Here is a 21,089-nt window from a genome sequence, read left to right as displayed (position 1 = left end):
GATTAAGTGGCCTTGTTTAAAAAATAATTGGCTTGGTAGATTAATTCAGTATTTCAATTGAGGTTTGATTGCTGTCGATGGCAAGATTTTCTAAATTCTGTTCATTGAGCATTTGGAAGTGAAGCAGAAGAGTGACTGGCAAAGTATAAACCACCATTGAAGTATTGCAAAGCTAAAGCAGGCTGAAACAGAGTTTTGAAGTTTTAGAGCTTGAGCTTGTTTTTAAAAATAATTTAGAGCTTTATTGTGCTATGAACATAAAATATATATATTTTTTGACTTTCACATAGAATTTCTTGCTCCAAGATAAAAATTGCTTGGTGGTAATAGGCCCAGTTGTAGTGAAGCCGGAATGCAGCAACAGTATAGTGACTCGCATCTGTCCATGCACTTTAGAACTAATAAAACTTCACCTGGTAGAGTGTTGTTCCCTGATATTTGCAAATGCACACTAAACTTTACGTGAATGAAATCATTCTTGGATTAGCAAATAAACTGAAACAGAATTTTTCTGATTCCAGAAGTGATGTAAGCCAGGAAATTTGTCCTGCTGCTGTAGCATGCCTATGTTAATTTTTTAAAAAATCATAACTACTTATATTTCTATATACTTTGCTTAGATTGTTTAGCCTGAGAAAAACTGTAGCATTTCTTGTTGAACGTAGCATTCCAATTTCAGGATCAAAAATATTGTTGCACAGAATTAACCCTTCATGAGATGTGGGTGTCGCTGGTAAGGCCATCCCTAAGTGCCCTGGAGAAGGTAGTGGTGAGTTGCCTTCTTGAATTGCAGCAATCCATCTGGTAGTTATGCAACTTGCCCTGAATTTAGACAAAAGGTTGAGAGTTAACATATCAATAGAACAGACAGTAAATAGAGCTTGGGTAAGATTTGCTGTTGGATGTTATTGAGTGATAAGACCTCATTAGCTTGGAAAAGTCTCATTATATGAACACCAGATCTTGCATACAGCAAGAACTGAATGACTTCCAGATGGTTGGGCTGATAAGTGGCAAGCAATTAATGTACCAGGCAATGATCCTCTACAACAAGAGAGCCTTACTAACTCTCCTTGGCATTCAATGGCATTACCACTGCCCCATCATCAACATCCTGGGAGTCACCATTGAGCAGAATCTCAACTGGACCAGCGCATATTACATGGCTTCTGGAGCAGGTCAGCGGATGGGTATTGTGCTTTGAGTTGCCACTTTCTGATTCTATGAAGCCTCTTCATGTTCGATCAACTGAGTAGCATAAAAATCAAGACTGACACTCCAGTGCAGTACCATGTATTGCACTGTCAGAAATGCCATCTTGTGGATCAGATATTAAACCGAGACCCCATCTGCCCGATCAGGTGGTTGTAAAAGATCCCATGGCACTATTTCAAAAAAGAGCAGGTGTCCTGGCCATTTTTTATCAACATCACCAGAAACAGAATATCCGGTCATTATCATACTGCCGTTTGTGGGATTTTGCTGAGTGCAAAGTCGCTGCTGTATTTCCTATGTTGCAGCAGCGACATTTTTTTTTAAAGTCTTAATTGGCTTTGAGATGCCCTGTAATCCTGAGAAGCGCTATGGAAATGCAAGTCTTTCTTTTGGTATTAGGAGCAGAGTTTAGCAGCCTATTAGAAGCTAGGAGATGCTGCCTAACTGAGGTGTACAACAAAACTGGAAAATGCTTGAAACAATGTGTATCTTTGATAGTATTTGTAATACTTTGCCTTTTTTTACATTTTAAGATGTGAATTGTAATAATTTGTATTTTACCTGCAAATTAAGAGTTAAATTGCTATGACTGTCCTTAGGGCATAAAACTGCATTGAGTCATATTTTTAAGGGAGGCTTATTTGCCTTTGAAGTGTTCCTTAGGAGTCTGACTTGCATCAAAGGTGATCAATGACTCTCACAACCTATGGCAATGTTGAGATTGACTTAGATAAGAATAGTCAGCAGACATGAAAGGACCGATTTCTCTTACAGGGAACAGTTTCCTTGGAAAATCAGAATGTTATTTGACAGCTAATACAGAAAAAATGCGCAAAGACAAGGTAGGGTAAGACAGTCATCACAGTGGTTTGTTCCAGTGATGGCTTGTTAATTTTCATGTAGGTAACCTGAAGCTGGAATTAAGTTTGTTTCCCTGAAAGCATTCCCATGTATTTGATTTTGTAATGTATTATTTAGTTTTGAGTTCAGTAGATCAAAATGTCTGTATATGCACTATAATTGGCATACTATGACCAAATGCTGAAGCTTTAATTGAACTAATTGCTGCATGTTTATCAAGTAATCGGTGATTACCAGGAAACAATATGGTTCATGTTGCTTACATCCTTTTTAGAGCCAAACTCAGTTCATAGCACCCTCGCCTTTGAATCAGAGGGTTGTGGGTTCATGTCCCACTCCCGGAAAACCAAGAACTTTGATTGTACTCGAAAGAGTTGCAATCTGTGACTGATAACTCGAAAGAGTTTGATCACATTGGTACACCATGCACCTCAGTATGCTTTGAAACATGATGCAATTGTTATGTTATGGGCTTTGATATCAATAACACTGAGTCCTAGTTTGGGTTACTCTTTGAATAACAATTGTGTTCTGCTCTGCCCTGAAACAATGACGCAGAAATATACCCTGGGCTTGATGTCTATGTGATGATGATGCTCTTTGTGTGGGTCCTACAACAATTCCAATCTAATCATAACTGTCCTGTAGATGTTGTCCATCTGCTGTGATCTTCACTTTTACCTCCTCACTGGTATCTGTTGCTCCTTCCTGACTCCTCTGATTCAAACAAAGTGAATACATTTGTATGGTTACTTGCGGAGTCTGGGTAGTTTGAACACTTATTTAACCATTGGCTCTGCTGACACAAGTCTATGGTGCCTTTCAATATATGACTATTTCTAGTTAGTCCCTTAGTGTTAGGTGCTAGGAAAAGAAGAGGATTAGTTTGACATGAACACTTACTTGTTGGGCTGGCACAAAGCTACATAGCTTCCTTTCTCAATTCCTTCATGGTCTCACTTTTCTCCTCAGTGGCCTTCAACATGTAATTTGTGTGTGCCTTCTACAGACCTGTTTGAGGCAGTCTAGGTTAAGTTGGTTACTCTTAATTCTGACTCTCTTGTAAAGGTTATGGTTAGTTCCCTTTTGCTAAAACAGCAAGATTATTGGATACAGCACCCTTAGCTGTTCCGTTTACTCACCTAGTAATCCAGGGACTTGGCCTAATAATCCGCAGATCATTAGAAACTTGTGAATTTGAATTCGGGGGAAAATGGCATTGGTAAAAGTAACCATGAAGCTGTCAGATTGTCATTAAAAATCCAGCTGTCCCAGCCTATTGCTGTAACTCCTGTCAGCTCTTCTGACATAGGTGCAGTCCTCCAATTGTACCCTTTTGTACATCCCCGATTTAAATCGCTTCACCATTAGCAGCTACCTGCACATGGCATAAGAGGGACAGATAGCAATGTGGATACAAAATTGGCTGTGTAATAGGAAACAGAGGGTAATGGTCAATGGATATTTTTTGGGCTGGAGGAAAATTTGTAGTGGAGCTCCCCCGGGGGTTGGTATTGGGACCCTTGCTTTTCCTGATGCATATTAATGATCTAGATCTTGGTGTGCAGTGGACAGATTCAAAGTTTGCAGATGATACGAAACTTGGAGGCATCGTAAACTGTGAGGAGGGACCTCTGCTCCTGCACACCCTTAAGGATTGTACCCTTTACTTTATATTGCCTCTCCATGTTCTTCCAACCAAAATGCATCACCTCATACTTCTCCGCATTGAACCTCACCTGCCACATATCTGCCCACTCCACCAACTTGTCTATGTCCTTTTGAAGTTCTATATTGTTGTCCTCACAGTTTACAATGCTTCCAAGTTTTGTATCATCTACAAACTTTGAAACTGTCCCCTGCACACCAAGATCTAGATCAATAATATACATCATTGATCATTGAAGATGGCAGGGCAGATGCAGAGAGCAGTTAATAAAGCATACAGTACCCTGGGCTTTATTAATAGGGTCCTAGAGTACAAGAGCAGGCAGGTTATGATGAACTTATATAAGCCACTAGTTAGACCTCAGCTGCAGTATTTGTACAGTCCTGAGTGCCACACTATAGGAAGGTTGTGAACGCATTGGAGAGAGTGCAGAAGACGTTTACAAGAGTGGTTCCAGGGATGAGAAACTTGGGTTATGAAGATCGATTGGAGAGGTTGGGACTGTCCTCCTTGGCAAGGAGAAGAGGAGATTTGATAGAGGTGTTCAAAATCATGAGGGGGCTGGATAGAGTAGATAGGGAGAAACTATTCCCACTCATAAAAGGATTGAGAACAGGAGGACACAAACTTAAAGTGATTTGCAAAAGAACCAAATGTGATGTGAGAAAAATCTCACACAGCAAGTGGCTTGGGTCTGGATTGCACTGCCTGGAAGTGTGGTGGAGGCAGGTTCAATCGAAGCATTCAAGAGAGCATTAGTTGATTATTTAAATAGAAACAATGTGCGGGGTTACAGGCAAAAGACAGGAGAATGCATAAAGTCATCATGCTCATTTGGAGAGCCAGTGCAGATGCGATGGGCCGAATGGACTCCTTTTGCGTTGTAACAATTCTGTGATTCTGTGTTCAGCTGCCTAGGCCTTAAACACAAATTCCCTCCTAAACCTCTCCAATCTCTTCAGATGTCCTGATTTTAAGATGCACCTCAACAGTTCCTCCCTCCCTTCCATTTCCTGATTTACAGCTATTTCCGGGACATTACTTAGCCCTTTATAGTGAAGGCCGAAGCAAAATATCTATTTAATTCGTCCGCCATCTCCCTACTTTCCATTATCAATTCCTCATGCTCTCTATAGGACCAACACTTACTCTATCTCTTTTCTTATCTAAATATCTATGGAAACTCTTACTATTCATCTTTATGTTACTAGCTGGCATTCTCTCATACTCTAATTTTTCCCTCCTTATTAATCTTTTTGTCATTTTTGCTGTTCTTTATATTCTTTCCAATTTTCTGACCTGCCATCCGTCTGTGCATAATTATATGCTTTTTCTTTAAGTTTGATACTGCCTTTAACTTTTTTAGTTAACCACGGATGGTGGGCCCTCCCCTTGGAATTTTTCTTTCTCATTGGAATGCATATATTCTGTGTATTCTGAAATATCCCTTTAAATGTCTGCCACTGAACTTCTTTTGACATATCTATTAACCTCATTTGCCAGTTCACTTTGCTCACTCTGTTTCAGTTCATCCTGCTTTCATGCCCTCATAATTGCCCTTATTTAAGTTTAAAATAACAGTCTTGGATGTACTCATTTCTCCCGCAAAATGAATGTAAAATTCAATCATATTATGATCGCTGCTACCTAGGGGTGCCTTCACTAAGAGGTCATCAATTAATCCCATCTGTGGCACAATATCAGATCTGGTATAGCCTGCTATCTGGCTGGCTCCAGAACATGCTGTTCTAAGAAACTATCCCATAAACAATCTGTGAACACCTCATCTACACTATCTTTGCCCATCTGATTTTTTCAGTCTATATGTAGATTAAATTCACCATGATTATTACTGTACCTTTCTGGCAAGCTCCCATTATCTCTTCTTTTATAATCTGTCCTACTGTGTAGTTACAATTAGCGGGGGCTGTACACTGCTCCCACAGGTGACTTATTGTCTTTATCATTCCTCATTTCAACCCAAACTGTTTCTATATCCTGGTTTCCTGAACTTAGCAATGTGCTAATACCATCATTAATTAACAGAGCCACTCCTCCACCTTTTCGTAACTTCTTGTCCTTCCTAAATGTCATTTCCCTTCAATACTCAGGTCCCAATCTATGTCATTCTGTAGCCATGTCTCTGTAATGGCTATCAAATTGTACTTATTTTGTCTTGGATGAATAATTACTTTTCCTATTTTGTATAATTGCTTTCCCTGTATCGGCAGAAAATGCCATGTTTATACCACTCTAATGTGCTATATTGTGGCAATTGCTTAAAATGTACTTATACACAATTGTTTTATATTTTATCATAAAATTATAGCAGGAAAGTTAGCTGTATCCTTCTCTTGGATTGCTGTCTAAATATTACAGGATAACTAAGGGACTGATGTTCAGAATCCTACATGCAAATAAATCATTTGAACAATATAAGCTGTATATTTGTGGTGATTTTTAAAAATTTATTTTAAAGACCTCAGTGGTCATTTCTAGCAAACTTGCTTCTGGCTAAATTTGGAGTACTTAAGTTAAGTGACAAACTACAAGGGTCTGGATTTCATTGTAAGTGGGTAAGTGAAGCAATGTGCTCACTGCTGATCTTGAAGAAAGCTGCTTACAAAGAACTAGCGACCTCTGGCATGGATTTCCCCTTTACCGACAACAGTTTAAAATTGAGTGCCATATCAAGGGGGCCTCCAGGTGTCCAGCAATAATGGTGTCAGCCAGCTGGGTAAGCAGCTAATCGCATTGAAATATTCTCTCACAGCAAACCAGAAAGTTAAAAGCACTGAACTACATTCATTTTAATTTAAACTTTTATCCATCAAAATAAATTATTTTGATTGGATTAAGACAGAAGGTAAAGTATCATAAAGTTTTCACATTTTTAAAGTATATTTATTTAAATTTTTATCATGGAGAAATTTGATTTTCCACAAATATAAAATTAGCTTTTCAGAGCCAGTGAATGTGAGCAGGAATAATGAACTTGATATGCCATTAAAAACCCAGTTACACCTCATTCAACAAGGTGTGAGTTTTTCAAGTGTTTTAGGGCAATTTTTCATCAATTCAGTGATTTGTACTCTGGGGGGACCTCAACACCTTTTGGAGGAGTGTGGGATCTATATGGCCAGGATTTTGTTGGATTGACAGGGGGGTCTCATCTCTACAGGTCAGAGAACTGGCAGGGAAACCTTAGCAGTTCCATTGAGGAGACCGGATGGAATCAAGTGCCCTTCAGGCACTTAATTGGCCACTGTCAGGCCTTCCCTGAGATTGAGATCCCCAGCAGCGAAAGTGCTCACCAAGAGCTGCTAAATAATCAGAGGCCAGCAGCCTGTCATTGCCACCAGTGGGAGTGATGGCGGCTGGTAGTATTGCACCCACCCGACACCCAGGATTACTGAGGAGACACAGGTGAGTGAAGGTAGTGTAGGGGGAGGGGGTGGTGAGGAGGCAAGTGCTTTCAGCGGGTACTGCTGATACTGGGTCTGCTGATCAGGCACAGAGTGCCTGGGTGACTGCTTTGTGGAATGCCTTTGCTCAGGCATGAACCAGACCTGTCGCTTTCCATTTCAACACATCATCTTGCTCTCATGCCCATATGTCTGCCCTTGGCCTGCTGCAATGTTCTAGAGAAGCCCAACACAAACTGGAGGAACAGCACCTCATCTTCCAATTAGGCACTTTACAGCCTTCCGGACTTAACATTGAGTTCAATAACTTCAGATCATGAAGTCTCTCTTCCATCTTTACTCCTTTTTTAATCCAATTATTTTTTAATTTGTATTTATTTATTCATTTTTTAATGCTTTTTCCCCAACCATCTGTCACTTGTTTTTATGTTTTGCTTTCACAGTGCTGACCCTTGTTCTGCTAGTAACATATTCTGTTAGCTTTTTATGCCACTATCAGCACCTTATTTAGTTTTCAACACTACCATTAACATTCCCTTTGTCCTGTTTCCATGACATCTTTGTCCAATTTCTCTTTAGCTTTCGTATATCCCTGACCTTTGTTTTGCTCCACCTGCTTCACTCCCTCTTGAACAGTATAAAATCCACCAAACTGCTACTTCTCTTCAGCTCTGAAGAAGAGTCATATGGACTTGAAATGTCAACTCTGTTTCTCTTTCTACAGGTGCTGCCAGACCTGCTGAGTTTTCTAGCATTTTCTGTTTTTATTTCAGATTTCCAGCATCTGCAGTATTTTGCTTTTACCTCTGCATGTTTGGATGGACTTTTGAGCGAAGAGCAAGGAATTCTTCTGAAGTTCAGACCAAAGTTTTAACCTCAAATAACAGCATTAGAAACAGAATTTTAAGAATTATTTATTTCTAGGATGTAAAAAGCATTGGAAAAGTAGCATTTATTTCCCATCCCTAATTGCCCTGAGAAGGTGGTGGTGGGCCTTTTCCTTGAACTGGTGGTGACATTTGTTCATTTTTTTCACCATTTCTGGGACTTTGCAGGCAAAAATCTAACTTGGGCAACAGCAGGGATTGTGTTTCTTAAAATGCTGCATTGGCTGTATAGTGCATTGGGACATCCTGAGACTTTCGATAAGGCGCTGAGTCAATGAAAGTAATATTTATGATGGACTAAATTGCCAAATAAACTGGAAACAATCCAGTCTTACCCCTTAAACTGATATCATAATACATATTCCTAAGTGTGATGTTCATTCAACCAATAATTAACCTTGTGTATTTGAAAAGTGGGAGGAAGTCTGTGTTTAGCATATTTAGTTCCTTCCAGGATTTATCTTCATGCGTTTTTGTCAGTTTCTTCCATGCCTGATTTAAAAGTATAAATCTTGGAATTGCCATATCCAGCACAGTACTTGGTAATTGCATTGTTTCCTGGCACTACAATAGCAGAATGAATGTTATTTGCAGATGTAAAGATAAGGTTTTCAGTACCAGCAGTTTTTGCTTGTTTCTGCTTTTTTTTTGTGCATCCAACGCAGTTTTAGTTGTAATGTTCGAACCTCGATTTTAGTCCGTTTTGGTATTTGAATTCATACTGTATCATTAAGTGAACCAAAGAATGCTCATGAGAATTTGTACTTTTGTGACTGCTTCAAGTGTTCGCACTTTGGACCTTGACAACGTTTGTTGAGTCAGCACTGTCTGTGAAGAAGCAAATTGTCAGTGGAGAAAAATGCACTTACTAACTGTTGAAATTCTCAGTTAATATTCCTTCAGCTACCTGTAGTAATTTTAGCTCCCTTGCAGTATTGAGAATAATTAATCCCACTACCCAATTTCCCATCTGTAATCAAAAGTGATATACTTGCTTTTTCCACATAGTATCTGTGGGGAAAAAAAAATCACTCAGAAATTTGAAAATATTATTTGAAACTATCTTTTAATCTACAGTTTTGTTGTTGGGTAAATTTGACATCACATCCCCATCTTTACTTTATGAACTGCATAATCCCATAGATTAATCTAATTTAGTTTAAATACACTGATAGGCTCAAAGCTAGCCATCTGCATCCAACATTTGCTAACGATGGTTGAAAGTGAGCAATTTGCACTCATCAACTAAAATAACATTAGCTTTTGTTCTCTTTCAGAATGAAGCAAAATAGAGTAAACCAAAAAGTTGAGACCCAGCCTACTTCTGATGTTGATAAAGGCAAAAAAAGACAAAAAACAAGCTCAACTCCAACCAATGAGACATTTGAGTGCATGTCAGGTAGACTGGGGAAACCTGCACTATGATGTGATTCTGCATATCTTTCAGTACTTGCCATTGGTGGATCGAGCTTATGCATCATCAGTGTGTAGAACATGGAATGAAGTCTTTCACATGCCTGAGCTATGGAGGCGATTTGAGTTTGAACTGAACCAACCAGCCACATCCTATCTGAAATCAACCCACCCAGATCTGATCCAGCAGATAATCAAAAAGCATGCAGATCATTTGCAGTATGTCAGTTTTAAGGTATAAAAGATAAATATTTATGAACTATACAATATTTTAAAAAAACATAAGGCTGTTACTTATTTTGGTATAGATAATTCTTTTTCAAACCGCCCCCGCCCCCTTACATTTCTCTCTGTTTCTGAAAGCCAGTGAACTGATAGTTCTCTGGCACTTTTAATTGCGGCTATTCTTCAGTTGAGAGAGCATCAGAAAACTGGTTGGCTGTGGGGAACATCACAGTTTAGTTTAATTCTACCCATTCTTGCATTTCATGGAAGGAATCACTTGATTGTGATCTGGGTCAAAAATTGTAGTGTTTTTCCTCATCTCCCTGGCGCTCTCCAAGGTCTGGAAACGGGGTGGGGAGAAGAAATGATTTTGAAAAACATACCAGTATCTGAGATGCAAACAGCTGGGTCTGGTGGTGGGAGAAGGGTGGTGAGTCAAAAATAAAGGATTTTTTTCCCTGCATTTATATAGCTTAAGCAATTGAATCAAAACTTTGATCTAAAGTTGATGGGTGAAATATATGCTTTAATGTTGGAGTTAAGGGAGTGGGCAGCACTGGTGGCACTAAACCCAGAAAGAGAAATTTGAGGCTTTAGTTTTATATTCTTTGAGATGTGGGTGTCACTGGCTAGGCCAGCATTTAGTTCTGAGTTCAGACATTATAGTCAGCCAGTGAGTCAAGTATGGATCACAGCAAAGAGCCATCATATATGATCCTTTGTGACTGAAACTTAGGGCAGAACTTTTCGCTCAGCAAGTGGGCACGCACCTGACCTGCTCAAGCGTGAAATAACACGTGTTGACGTCAGCCAAGTGCGCTAATTCTTTTGATAAGGCGCTGAGTCAATGAAAGCAATATTTATGATGGACTAAATTGCCAAATAAACTGGAAACAATCCAGTCTTACCCCTTAAACTGATATCATAATACATATTCCTAAGTGTGATGTTCATTCAACCAATAATTAACCTTGTGTATTTGAAAAGTGGGAGGAAATCGCGCGCGCGCTCAATATTTTGCTCAGCGGACGCGTGAGGGAGACGGAAGCATGCCAGCCGTTAATTAAGAGGCCAGTTAAGGCCCTTGACACATGAATTGTCTCCAAATTTACATAGCCTGTGTGATTTTTCGGCCGTCGCACGGGCAGGCTGGCAGGCCACAATTTGCAAAAGCTCATCCAAGTCTGGGATAAGAAGGGTCAGCTGCATTGTCAATGTGAGTAATGAGGAGTTTTGGAGATTGTGTGCTACTGGTTGCTTATGTGAACTGGACAGCCTCACTTTACTTCAGAGCTGCATTCTCATCATTTCTAGGCTTCATCTCGGGGCTCATTGTTGCCTTCCAGGCCCCTGGAGGACCCTGACTGTGTGGGCCCTTCCAGATATCAGACAGCCTCCCATAACGCTCGTAATGGGGACTGTGGTCTCTGCTGGAGGCGCACCTCCTCTGAGTGGGAACAGAGGGGCAGAAGGGAGAGGAGGCCAGGCATCCCAATGCAGTTTCCAGGGGAGCGACCTGTGGGAGGAGAGGCACAGACACAAGGGGGGCAGGGCCAGCTGACAGCCCAAGGCAGAAGGGGCCACAGAAGACGGCACTATCCCCGCTACCAGGATTTACAGGCAGCGATGCAGCTACCTCAATATGCCAGAGGCTCCGTCTCTCAAGGGAGACCATCAGATCCATTTGTCAGAGAATCGGGCCTGAGATCAGCTCCAACTGTGTGGGTGGATACCCCATGCCAGTGGCTCTGAAGGTTACAGTGGCCCTCAACTTCTATGCCTCCAGCCCTTTCCAGGTCTCGGGGATCTGTGAGGAGTCTCCCAATCAGCTGTTCACAGTTGCGTCAAACTGATGACAGAAGCTCTGCTCAGGCGTGCATTGACTTTCATTCATTTCCTCACAGAAGAGGCCAGCCAGGCTGTGTGAGCCAGAGGCTTTGCAGCGATTGCTGGGTTCCCCCGTGTCCAGGGTGCCATCAACTGCACACATGTGGCCATCAAGGTGCCAGTGGGAGAGTCAGGTGCCTTTGTCAACAGGAAGCAATGCCACTCCATCAACGTGCAGATAGTGTGTGATCACAAGATGCAGATTCAGCAAGTCTGTGCAAGGTACCCTGGCAGCACCCATGACACTTACATCCTTAGACACTCACAGGTGCCGAGCCTGTTGAGTGCTCCAGCCCGACTGGATGGATGGCTGATGGGTGACAAGGGTTATCCCCTGAAAAGGTGGCTCATGACGCCTGCCTGACACCCAAGAACAGAGGCCAAGCAGCAGTACAACAGGAGCCATGCCCCCACGAAGGTGGTGATAGAGATTGGTCTTCTGAAGATGCGCTTCCAATGCCTGGACCGTTAAGGGGGCGCACTATAATACCCCCAGAGCGCGTGTCACTGATGGCGGTTGCACATTCTGGCACTGGCAAAGGAGGCCCCACTGAAGAAAGAGGATGTTGACGCAGCTGCACAGGCAACAGATGATAAGTCCAGTAGTGAGCTTGAGGACAAGCACGATGAGGAGAATGCTGAGGGCATGGACGCTGACCTGGGTATCCTCCAGGGCGGCAGGGACACCCGGGATGCTTTGATCCAACGCTCCTTCAGCTAGCCTACCAAATAAGAACCACCACCACATGCCAGGGCTGCAGCCTTCATGCTCGATCACAGAGAGGACCGTTTCCTTGGTCAACAAAATAAACTTTATTGCACAGGCAGAGTGTCAGAAGACACACGTCTTATCATTACACAATGGCATACCCTGCACCTACGGAACAAGTGAAGCATAGAGAGGCCAATAGCACAAAATAAAATCTCATTTAATTTTGCATGTGACACATTACTGAACTAAACATTAACTGGTGTTTATCACACCATTTAAAAAGTTAAAGCAAAATGGGGAAAGCAGATTGGACCCAACAGACATCATGCCCCCACCTGCCCCTTTTCGTAGCTTCCCCAGCCTTAATTAGCTCACCAGTGCGAAATCGCAGTCCGTTCCCGATTGCAGGCAGCGGTTGGCTTCCTGCCCACCCACAGGGGCAAAATTCTGCCCGAATGAAAGGGAAGTGGGTAGGAGTGTGGCTATAGCAAAACATTTCAAAGTTAGACTGTTTTGCAGAAAGTCACAGCAGTAGCTCCAAATCCATTGTGTGAAATAAGGATGAGGGAAAAAATGCAGATAAATGTTTGAAAAATGAGGAACTGATATCCAAAAAAGATTTTGAGCAGAGAGCATAAGAGTAAAGCAAATAACGCATTTTAATAAATCAGTTGAGACAAAAAAAAATTGTATAATGTGAATGAGGGTTTGAAGGATAAATGAGAGTTGCTTGCATTTTAATTTTGCTAAATAATTGGGTAAATAGTAGAAGGAAAGTGAAAGAAAACACATTTTAAGATGCTGGGGATAAAGCTATATTATACTTCTTCCAATCCTCTCACTGTCCTTCTCTTTCTCTCCCCCATCCCGCCCCCTACCAACATCACCAACATCTTAAGAGTCAATAAAAGAGTTTCTCTCTCATCCTTTTGCCAAAAATTTAAATCTGTGCTCCTAGTCTTTGTACAGCAAGCTAATGGGGGCAACTTTTCTTTGTCCACTTTATCTCAATCTTTCATAATCTTGTATGCCTCTATTAAATCTCCCTTCAATCTCGTTTTCTCCAAGGAGATGAACCCCAGCTTCTCTAACCTTACCTTGTGATGTAGCTAAAATCCCTCATCCCTGGAAGCATTATGGTCAATCACTGCACCCTTTCAAGGACTCTCGCATGCTTCCCAAAGTGTGCTGACTGGAACTGAACACTACTCTATTTGTAGCCTAATCAGAGTTTCAGAAAGGTTCACCATAATTTCCTGTCTTTTGCACTCAATTTATGCTTCTAGATATGAAGCCCAAGATCTCATATGCTTTGGTAATTACTCTCTCGATTATATCCTGCTGCCTTCAGTAATCCATGCATGTGATCATATCCCACCCCCCCTCCCTCTGTCCCTGCACTCTTTAGAACTGTGCCATTAAGTCTGTATTGCCCTCCCTTTCTCTTCTGCCGAAATACATCATCTCATACTGTATGCAATTTCATGAACCACTTGTCTGCCCATTCTGCTAGCTTTTCTATACCCTCTTGCAGATGCTATCATCCTCACTTTCTTTTGCCACACCTCTAAATTTTTTAAATCAGATATCATAGGCAAATTTTGAAATTTTACTCTTCCAATATCTAAGTCCGATACATATAAATAAACTGTACCTTGGGAGAATACTACTGTCTACCATCCTCCAGTCTGTAAAACAACCATTTACCATGACTTGCTGATTTCTGTGCTTACACCAATGTTTTTTTTAACTGAGCTGACACATTCTCTCTTTGCCAGTCCTATTTTCCTCTTTGCTCCCCCTCTGAACTTATTGCATTTGGTCTGCTCCTTGTTTGAAGAATTCACCAGGCATACCTCATATACCCCTTTTTTGGTTGTTTCTTCATATATTCTATCTCACTCGTCATCCAAGAACCTGTGGCTTTGATTCCCCTACCTTTCCTCCTTGTTCAAATATGCCTAGCTTGTGCCTGAAACACCTCCAGGTCTTGCTGCATGCGAGCACAGGGCTGCATCATTATTTGAGGATTTGAGAATGGAACTGAATGCTGCAATTGTCAGCGAAAATCTCCACTTCTAACATAAAGAGAAGATCATTGATGAAGCAGCTGAAAATGATTGGGCCTAGGACACATCCCTCAAGGCCACCTGTAGTGATATATTGGGCTGAGATGATTGGCTTCTGATGCAACCATATTCCTTTTGTGCTAGATATAACTCCAGCATTGGAGAGTTTCCCCCATTCTTGAACATTCCCTATTTTAATTGTTCCACCATTACCAGCTGTGCCTTTAGGTGAGTGGGGCATAGGCTGTGGAACTGTCATCTAAACCTTGCCACCTCTCTCCTCCTTTAAAGATGATCCTTTAAAGCCTACCTCTGACCAAACTTTTGGTCACCTATCCTAATATTTCATGTGATTCATTGTCAAATTTGTTTGAGAATGTTCCTGTGAAGTGTTTTGGGACATTTTATTACATTTAGGTGCTATATAAATGAAAGTTGCTATTGTTGTTAAGTGGGGAAGGATGGAAATTGATAATGCTTTCTGGATAATTAAGATTGGCTGATGCAGGTTTGTAATTAGTGCACCTTTGTGAAAGTTAACGGAGGTGTCAGCTGTGGCTCAGTTCATAGCACCCTCGCCTTTGAATCAGAGGGTTGTGGGTTCATGTCCCACTCCTGGAAACCAAGAACTGTGATTGTACTCGAAAGAGTTGCAATCTGTGACTGTTGATAACTCGAAAGAATTTTTTTTGTGAAAGTTAACATTGGACTGCATAAAAACCATTTGGAACATTTGCCTGATGGAGTCAATAAGGCAACCTGCAGTTTCTTTGGCAAACTGCATGTGAAGCATGACAGTAAACTCAGCCTTTTCTCCTTGATATTTTAATTGTTTTCATAATTTATGTAAAATCAAGGCACAACAAGGTCGCTACTTCAAACAGTGCATACTATTGATCTAATAAGCAATACTAGCAAACGCCTGAATACTGTTCACAGTGGTGTTTTGAACCTTTTTTGTAGTTCCTTAAATGATTACCAGCAACATATACCTGGTTGTACTATAAATTTCAGAATTGATTGAAATGTGCAGCTTAATTTCCATCACTTAAATCTGCTTTCTTGCTTTTTCAGGTTGATAGTAGCACTGAGTCTGCAGAGGCAGCCTGTGATATTCTTTCACAACTGGTCAACTGTTCCATAAAGACCTTAGGGCTGATCTCCACAGCAAGACCTAGTTTCATGAATTTGTCAAAGGTAGCTTTTTAATTTTTTAAAAAATCTAGCTTAACTGCCATGGAGGAACAAAAGTTTTTTTTTAAGCTGTAATTACCTGGCATTCATTATCTTCCTTTTTGTTTTCACAGTCACGTTTTGTGTCAGCTCTGACTGTGGTATTTGTGAACTCGAAATCACTGTCATCAATCAAGATTGATGATACACCGGTAGATGACCCATCTCTTAAAGTTTTGGTGGCTAATAACAGTGACACTCTGAAATTGTTGAAAATGAGCAGTTGTCCTCATGTTTCACCTGCAGGTAAATCCAAGCTTGCTCATAATGTAAGATGTAATTCAGCAAGAAATGACTGAAATTTTGTAACTAATTTGTGTCTAATGAAGTGTATTGATAATAGAAATCAATACAGATTAGCCTATGGAATCTCTGTCAACTGCTTTTTATTGAGCCTTACTACATCAGGTCATTGTCTAATTTTTATTGAATAATTGGAAAGTCCTATTTTAATTTAGTTCCGCATTCAAAAAATGCATTACATTATGCGATGACTGCTCATATGATTGTACATTTCTGAGGCGAGCAATAATGTTTTGTGTTTTAGATTATTGATGGCATGCTCAAGCTGTTTGAGTGGCTCTGATGAACCTCAAAAAGGCGTTGTTTGATTAATACAGCTTTGGAATCTTGTGTAGTTGAATTGAACAAGTTCAAGTATGATTTATTCTTATACGTTGATTTAATTTTAGTTCGCTTTCAGGAGTTTTGTGCTGTTATTTTAAGTAATGTTACCATCACTTTCCTGTTCTCTGTGCACCTTTGTTGTATAACAATGTGATGCTTGGGAGGAGATGTAATAAGAGTTAGCATTATTTCTTAGTAGACAACAGTTCTTTAGACTGTGTCAGTAATCTAAAAAATTTTAATGTTCCTCAAGGTACATGGGGTGTGATGGTACGCCCTTGGAAATGAAAACCTTTCAACTTAGAAACTAATGAAGGGCATTATTCATTCCTGAATTCAGTACTGATGCAATCCTACTGTATGGTCACAGAAGGACTGAATCTTTACAGCGCAGAAGGAGGCCATTCAGCTCATCAGCTCTGCTCTGGCTCTCTACCTAGCCCCACACCCCTGCCTTATCCCCATAACCTTGCACATTCCCTCTTTTCAGGTAGTAATACAATTCCCTTTTTGAATGCCTCGATCAAACCTGCCTCCACCACCTTCTCAGGAAGTTCGTTCCAGACTCCAACCACCCTCTGGGTGATAAAGTTTTCCTCATATTACTGTTACTCCATTTGCCAATTATTTTGAACCTGTGCCCTCTCGTTCTTGATGATTTCTCGAGTGGCAACAGATTCTCACTATTTAACCTACCCATATCCCTCAGGATCTTGAATACCTCTATCAAGTCTCCTCTCAGTCTTCTTTTCTGTAAGGAAATAGTTCTAACTCTTCACTCTATCATCATAGCTACAGTTCTTTATCCCTGGAATCATTCTCATGAATCACCTGTACTCTCACCATTGCTTTCACATCCTTTGAATGATTGGAATCCTTTCCGACTGAAAAATTTATGGAACATAATTTCAAACCCACAGACATGTTTTGACCTCATGATTGGAACTATAAATTTCAAAAAGATGAGCTGCAGTCAGCAGTACAGGGCTGGGCAGCAAGGGGTTAATTCGGACATTTAGTGAAAACACAGTGACTCATCAAAAGGGTTTGGGCATTGACTAACACGATCAAGAAGTCTGATTACCCAATACAATGGCACAAAAGACATATCATCAATACAATACACTCAAGAAATTGTTCAACCACCACAGACAATTGTACTGTTACTGTGTCACCTTAAACAGCAGGGGAATTGCTCATACAATGAGAACTGATAATATTCATATATAAAAACAAAAAGCTAAAAGCTACTGCGGATGCTGGAAATCCAAAACAAAAACAGAATTACCTGGAAAAACTCAGCAGGTCTGGCAGCATCGGTGGAGAAGAAATCAGTTAACGTTTCGAGTCCTCATGACCCTTCGGCAGAACTGAGTATAGTCAGGAGAGGGGTGAAATATAAGCTGGTCTAAGGTGGGGGGGTAGGGGGAGAGAGAAGTTGAGGGTGGGGTGATTGTGGGGATAAGCAAGCAGTGATAGGAGCAGATAATCAAAAGATGTCACAGACAAAAGGATAAAAGAGGTGTTGAAGGTGGTGATATTATCTAAGAAAAGTGCTAATTAAGAATGGAAGGCAGGATACTCAAGGTACAGCTCTAGTGGGGGTGGGGTGGAAAGACCAACAAAGTTTTAGTTTTAGATTTAAAAACAATGGAAATAGGTGGGAAAAGAAAAATCTATATAAATTATTGAAAAAAAAGGGAGGGGGGAGAAACAGGGTGGGGATGGGGGGAGGGGGAGTTTAAGATCTAAAGTTGTTGAATTCAATATTCAGCCCGGAAGGCTGTAAAGTGCCTAGTCGGAAGATGAGGTGCTGTTCCTCCAGTTTGCGTTGGGCTTCACTGGAACAATGCAGCAAGCCAAGGACAGACATGTGGGCAAGAGAACAGGGTGGAGTGTTAAAATGGCAAGCGACAGGGAGGTTTGGGTCTTTCTTGCGGAGAGACCGCAGGTGTTCTGCAAAGTGGTCGCCCAGTTTGCGTTTGGTCTCTCCAATGTAGAGGAGACCGCATTGGGAGCAACGAATGCAGTAGACTAAGTTAGGGGAAATGCAAGTGAAATGCTGCTTCACTTGAAAGGAGTGTTTGGGCCCTTGGACAGTGAGGAGAGAGGAAGTGAAGGGGCAGGTGTTGCATCTTCTGCGTGGGCATGGGGAGGTGCCATAGGTGGGGGTTGAGGAGTAGGGGGTGATGGAGGAGTGGACCAGGGTGTCCCGGAGGGAACGATCCCTACGGAATGCCGCCAGGGGGGGTGAAGGGAAGATGTGTTTGGTGGTGGCATCATGCTGGAGTTGGCGGAAATGGCGGAGGATGATCCTTTGAATGCGGAGGCTGGTGGGGTGATAAGTGAGGACAAGGGGGACCCTATCATGTTTCTGGGAAGGAGGAGAAGGCGTGTGGGCGGATGCGCGGGAGATGGGCCGGACACGGTTGAGGGCCCTGTCAACGACCGTGGGTGGAAAACCTCGGTTAAGGAAGAAGGAGGACATGTCAGAGGAGCTGTTTTTGAAGGTAGCGTCATCAGAACAGATGCGACGGAGGTGAAGGAACTGAGAGAATGGGATGGAGTCCTTACAGGAAGCGGGGTGTGAGGAGCTGTAGTCGAGGTAGCTGTGGGAGTCGGTAGACTTGTAATGAATATTGGTGGACAGTCTATCATCAGAAATTGAGACAGAGAGGTCAAGGAAGGGAAGAGAAGTGTCAGAGATGGACCATGTGAAAATGATGGAGGGGTGGAGATTGGAAGCAAAATTAATAAATTTTTCCAGGTCCCGACGAGAGCATGAAGCAGCACCGAAGTAATCATCGATGTACCGGAGAAAGAGTTGTGGGAGGGGGCCGGAGTAGGACTGGAACAAGGAATGTTCCACATACCCCATAAAGAGACAGGCATAGGATAATATTCATCTGGATTCATCTTCCATGGAGAACCCTCTATTGTGTCAATCAGCAGGAACTGATGACATTTGATGACAAAGTCTGAACTTTGCATGGAATCAACAAAATGGACATTGGAACAACAGGAAATATATTTTGACATGTCTGAGTTAAATTATTATAAAAGAAGAGCAGATCTGAGGTTTTGAGCTGCAGTTGGAAGAAGGGTCGAGTTTGGTCACTTTGACTCAGGCCTACAGTTAACACCGGACAGGCCAGCCGTGTTGGGGATTGTAAATTTTTTCAGCCACGTCATGGTGATACTGGTCTGAAGGTTTTGGGCTGCAGTTGGAAGAAGGGCTGAGTCTGGTCACCTTGACTCAGGCCCACAGTCAACACCAGACAGACCAGCCGTGTTGGGATTATAAGTTTTAGCCAAATCATAGTGATATTGGTCTGAGAGTTTTGTGAAGGTTTGGGACGGAAACTTGGTGTGTTTTTTTGGTACCTTGCAACTTGTTTCAGCCATATCTTGGTGATATTGGTCTGAAGGTTTTTTCTTAAGGTTTCAGGACAGGACGTGGTGCTTTGCTTGTGTTTTTGTAAGTTTTAACTGAGTTGTGGTGACTTTTTGGTGGGAATAGGTTGTTTTAAATTTTGGGTTTTATACTATGGTGTTGTGAGCGATTCAATAAAGCAATTGTAAATTATCAGAAGAAACATGTCTCGCTGGTCATTCTATTCAAGCCATACACTTGTGAATCTGGTGTCACGAACTTGAGTGTGAGGAGGGTCTCTGACAGGAAAGGGAACCACTACACCTTCCTCAAGTGTGGTGCCCAGAACTGGATGCAGTACTCCAGATGAGGATTAACTAGTGTCTTATACAAATTCAACCTGACCTCCTAACTTGTGCTCAGTACCCCTATTAATAAAGCCTAAGATACTATATGCTTTATTAATTGCTCTCTCAACATGCCCTGCCATCTTCAATGACTTATATACATATACATTGAGGCCCCTCTGTCCCTGCACTTCTTTTAGATTTCTCCCTTTATTTTATACTGTCTCTCCATATTCTTCCTACTAAAATGAATCACTTCACACTCCTCTGCATTGAACTTCATCTGCCACTTGTCATCCCAGTCCGCCAACATGTCTGTGTCCTTTTGAAGCTCAAGACTACCCTCATCTTAGTTGATAATGTTTCCAATCTTCGTACCATCTGCACATTTTGAAATCACACCACAGTCTAGGTCATTAATATGTATCAGGAAGAGCAAGGGTCCCAACACTGACTCCTGGGAAACTCCACAACAAACATTCCTCCAATCTGAAAAGCAATCATTTATCACTACCCTGTTTCCTGTCACTCAGCCAATTTCTTATCCAAATACCTACTTTCCCTTTTACTCCATGAGCTAGAATGTTGCTCACAAGTCTGTTATTTGGCACTATGTCAAATGCCTTTTGAAAATCCATGGTAGAGGAAGTTACTAAATTTGTGTATTTTGCTGATGCAATTAAGATTAACTGTGCTAACATGACCATGTTTTTCAGAACATTAGGGAATCCTTTAACTTGATTGTGTATCTTTTCTTCCCCAAACAAAATCTATTATTTGTACAAAAAAAGGTTGATGTAGATATTTATGACCAACAGTGTGACTTTAAAAAAAATACTCTTTGCACTTGTGATAATTTCATTGTGGGCCTTTATTTGCATTTTGGGGAAATTGCTGTTTTTTTTTATTTTTTGAGAATATGGGCTATTCCTACCATCAGGATCTGAATTAATATTACCAAAGTTCATTTCACTTGAAACTCTCTGCTTAACTGAGAGAGGAGAATTTTATCCTAATCCTAAGTCTACAAAGTAGAAACGATACTGTCATCCTGTCTCCCTTGCCATCTAGTTCAAATTATTTTTGACTGAATTGTAAATGTATTTTCTTATTGACTGTTTATCTTTGTTAGTCATACATTAAATA

The 21,089-nt window shown here is 41.2% G+C and overlaps 2 protein-coding genes across 2 annotated transcripts in view; both read left to right on the top strand.

Annotated features, from left to right (window-relative positions):
• tgfbi (transforming growth factor, beta-induced) overlaps window positions 1–21,089 on the top strand; it is a 465,360-nt gene that overhangs the window by 254,640 nt on the left and 189,631 nt on the right. The gene's annotated exons all lie outside the window — the stretch shown is intronic.
• LOC144685902 (F-box/LRR-repeat protein 3-like) overlaps window positions 1–21,089 on the top strand; it is a 40,353-nt gene that overhangs the window by 14,810 nt on the left and 4,454 nt on the right. The window contains 4 exon segments of the mRNA XM_078550913.1: window positions 9,335–9,440; window positions 9,442–9,705; window positions 15,438–15,560; window positions 15,671–15,842. Coding sequence (XP_078407039.1) covers window positions 9,336–9,440; window positions 9,442–9,705; window positions 15,438–15,560; window positions 15,671–15,842 — 664 coding nt within the window. The 5' untranslated portion in view covers window position 9,335.

The sequence above is a fragment of the Cetorhinus maximus genome, chromosome 10 (genome assembly GCF_964194155.1).
Source record: "Cetorhinus maximus chromosome 10, sCetMax3.hap1.1, whole genome shotgun sequence".
Lineage (NCBI taxonomy): Eukaryota > Metazoa > Chordata > Chondrichthyes > Lamniformes > Cetorhinidae > Cetorhinus > Cetorhinus maximus.
The sequence above is the reverse complement of the archived record's forward strand: the minus strand, read 5'-3'. Positions and strand labels throughout refer to the sequence as shown.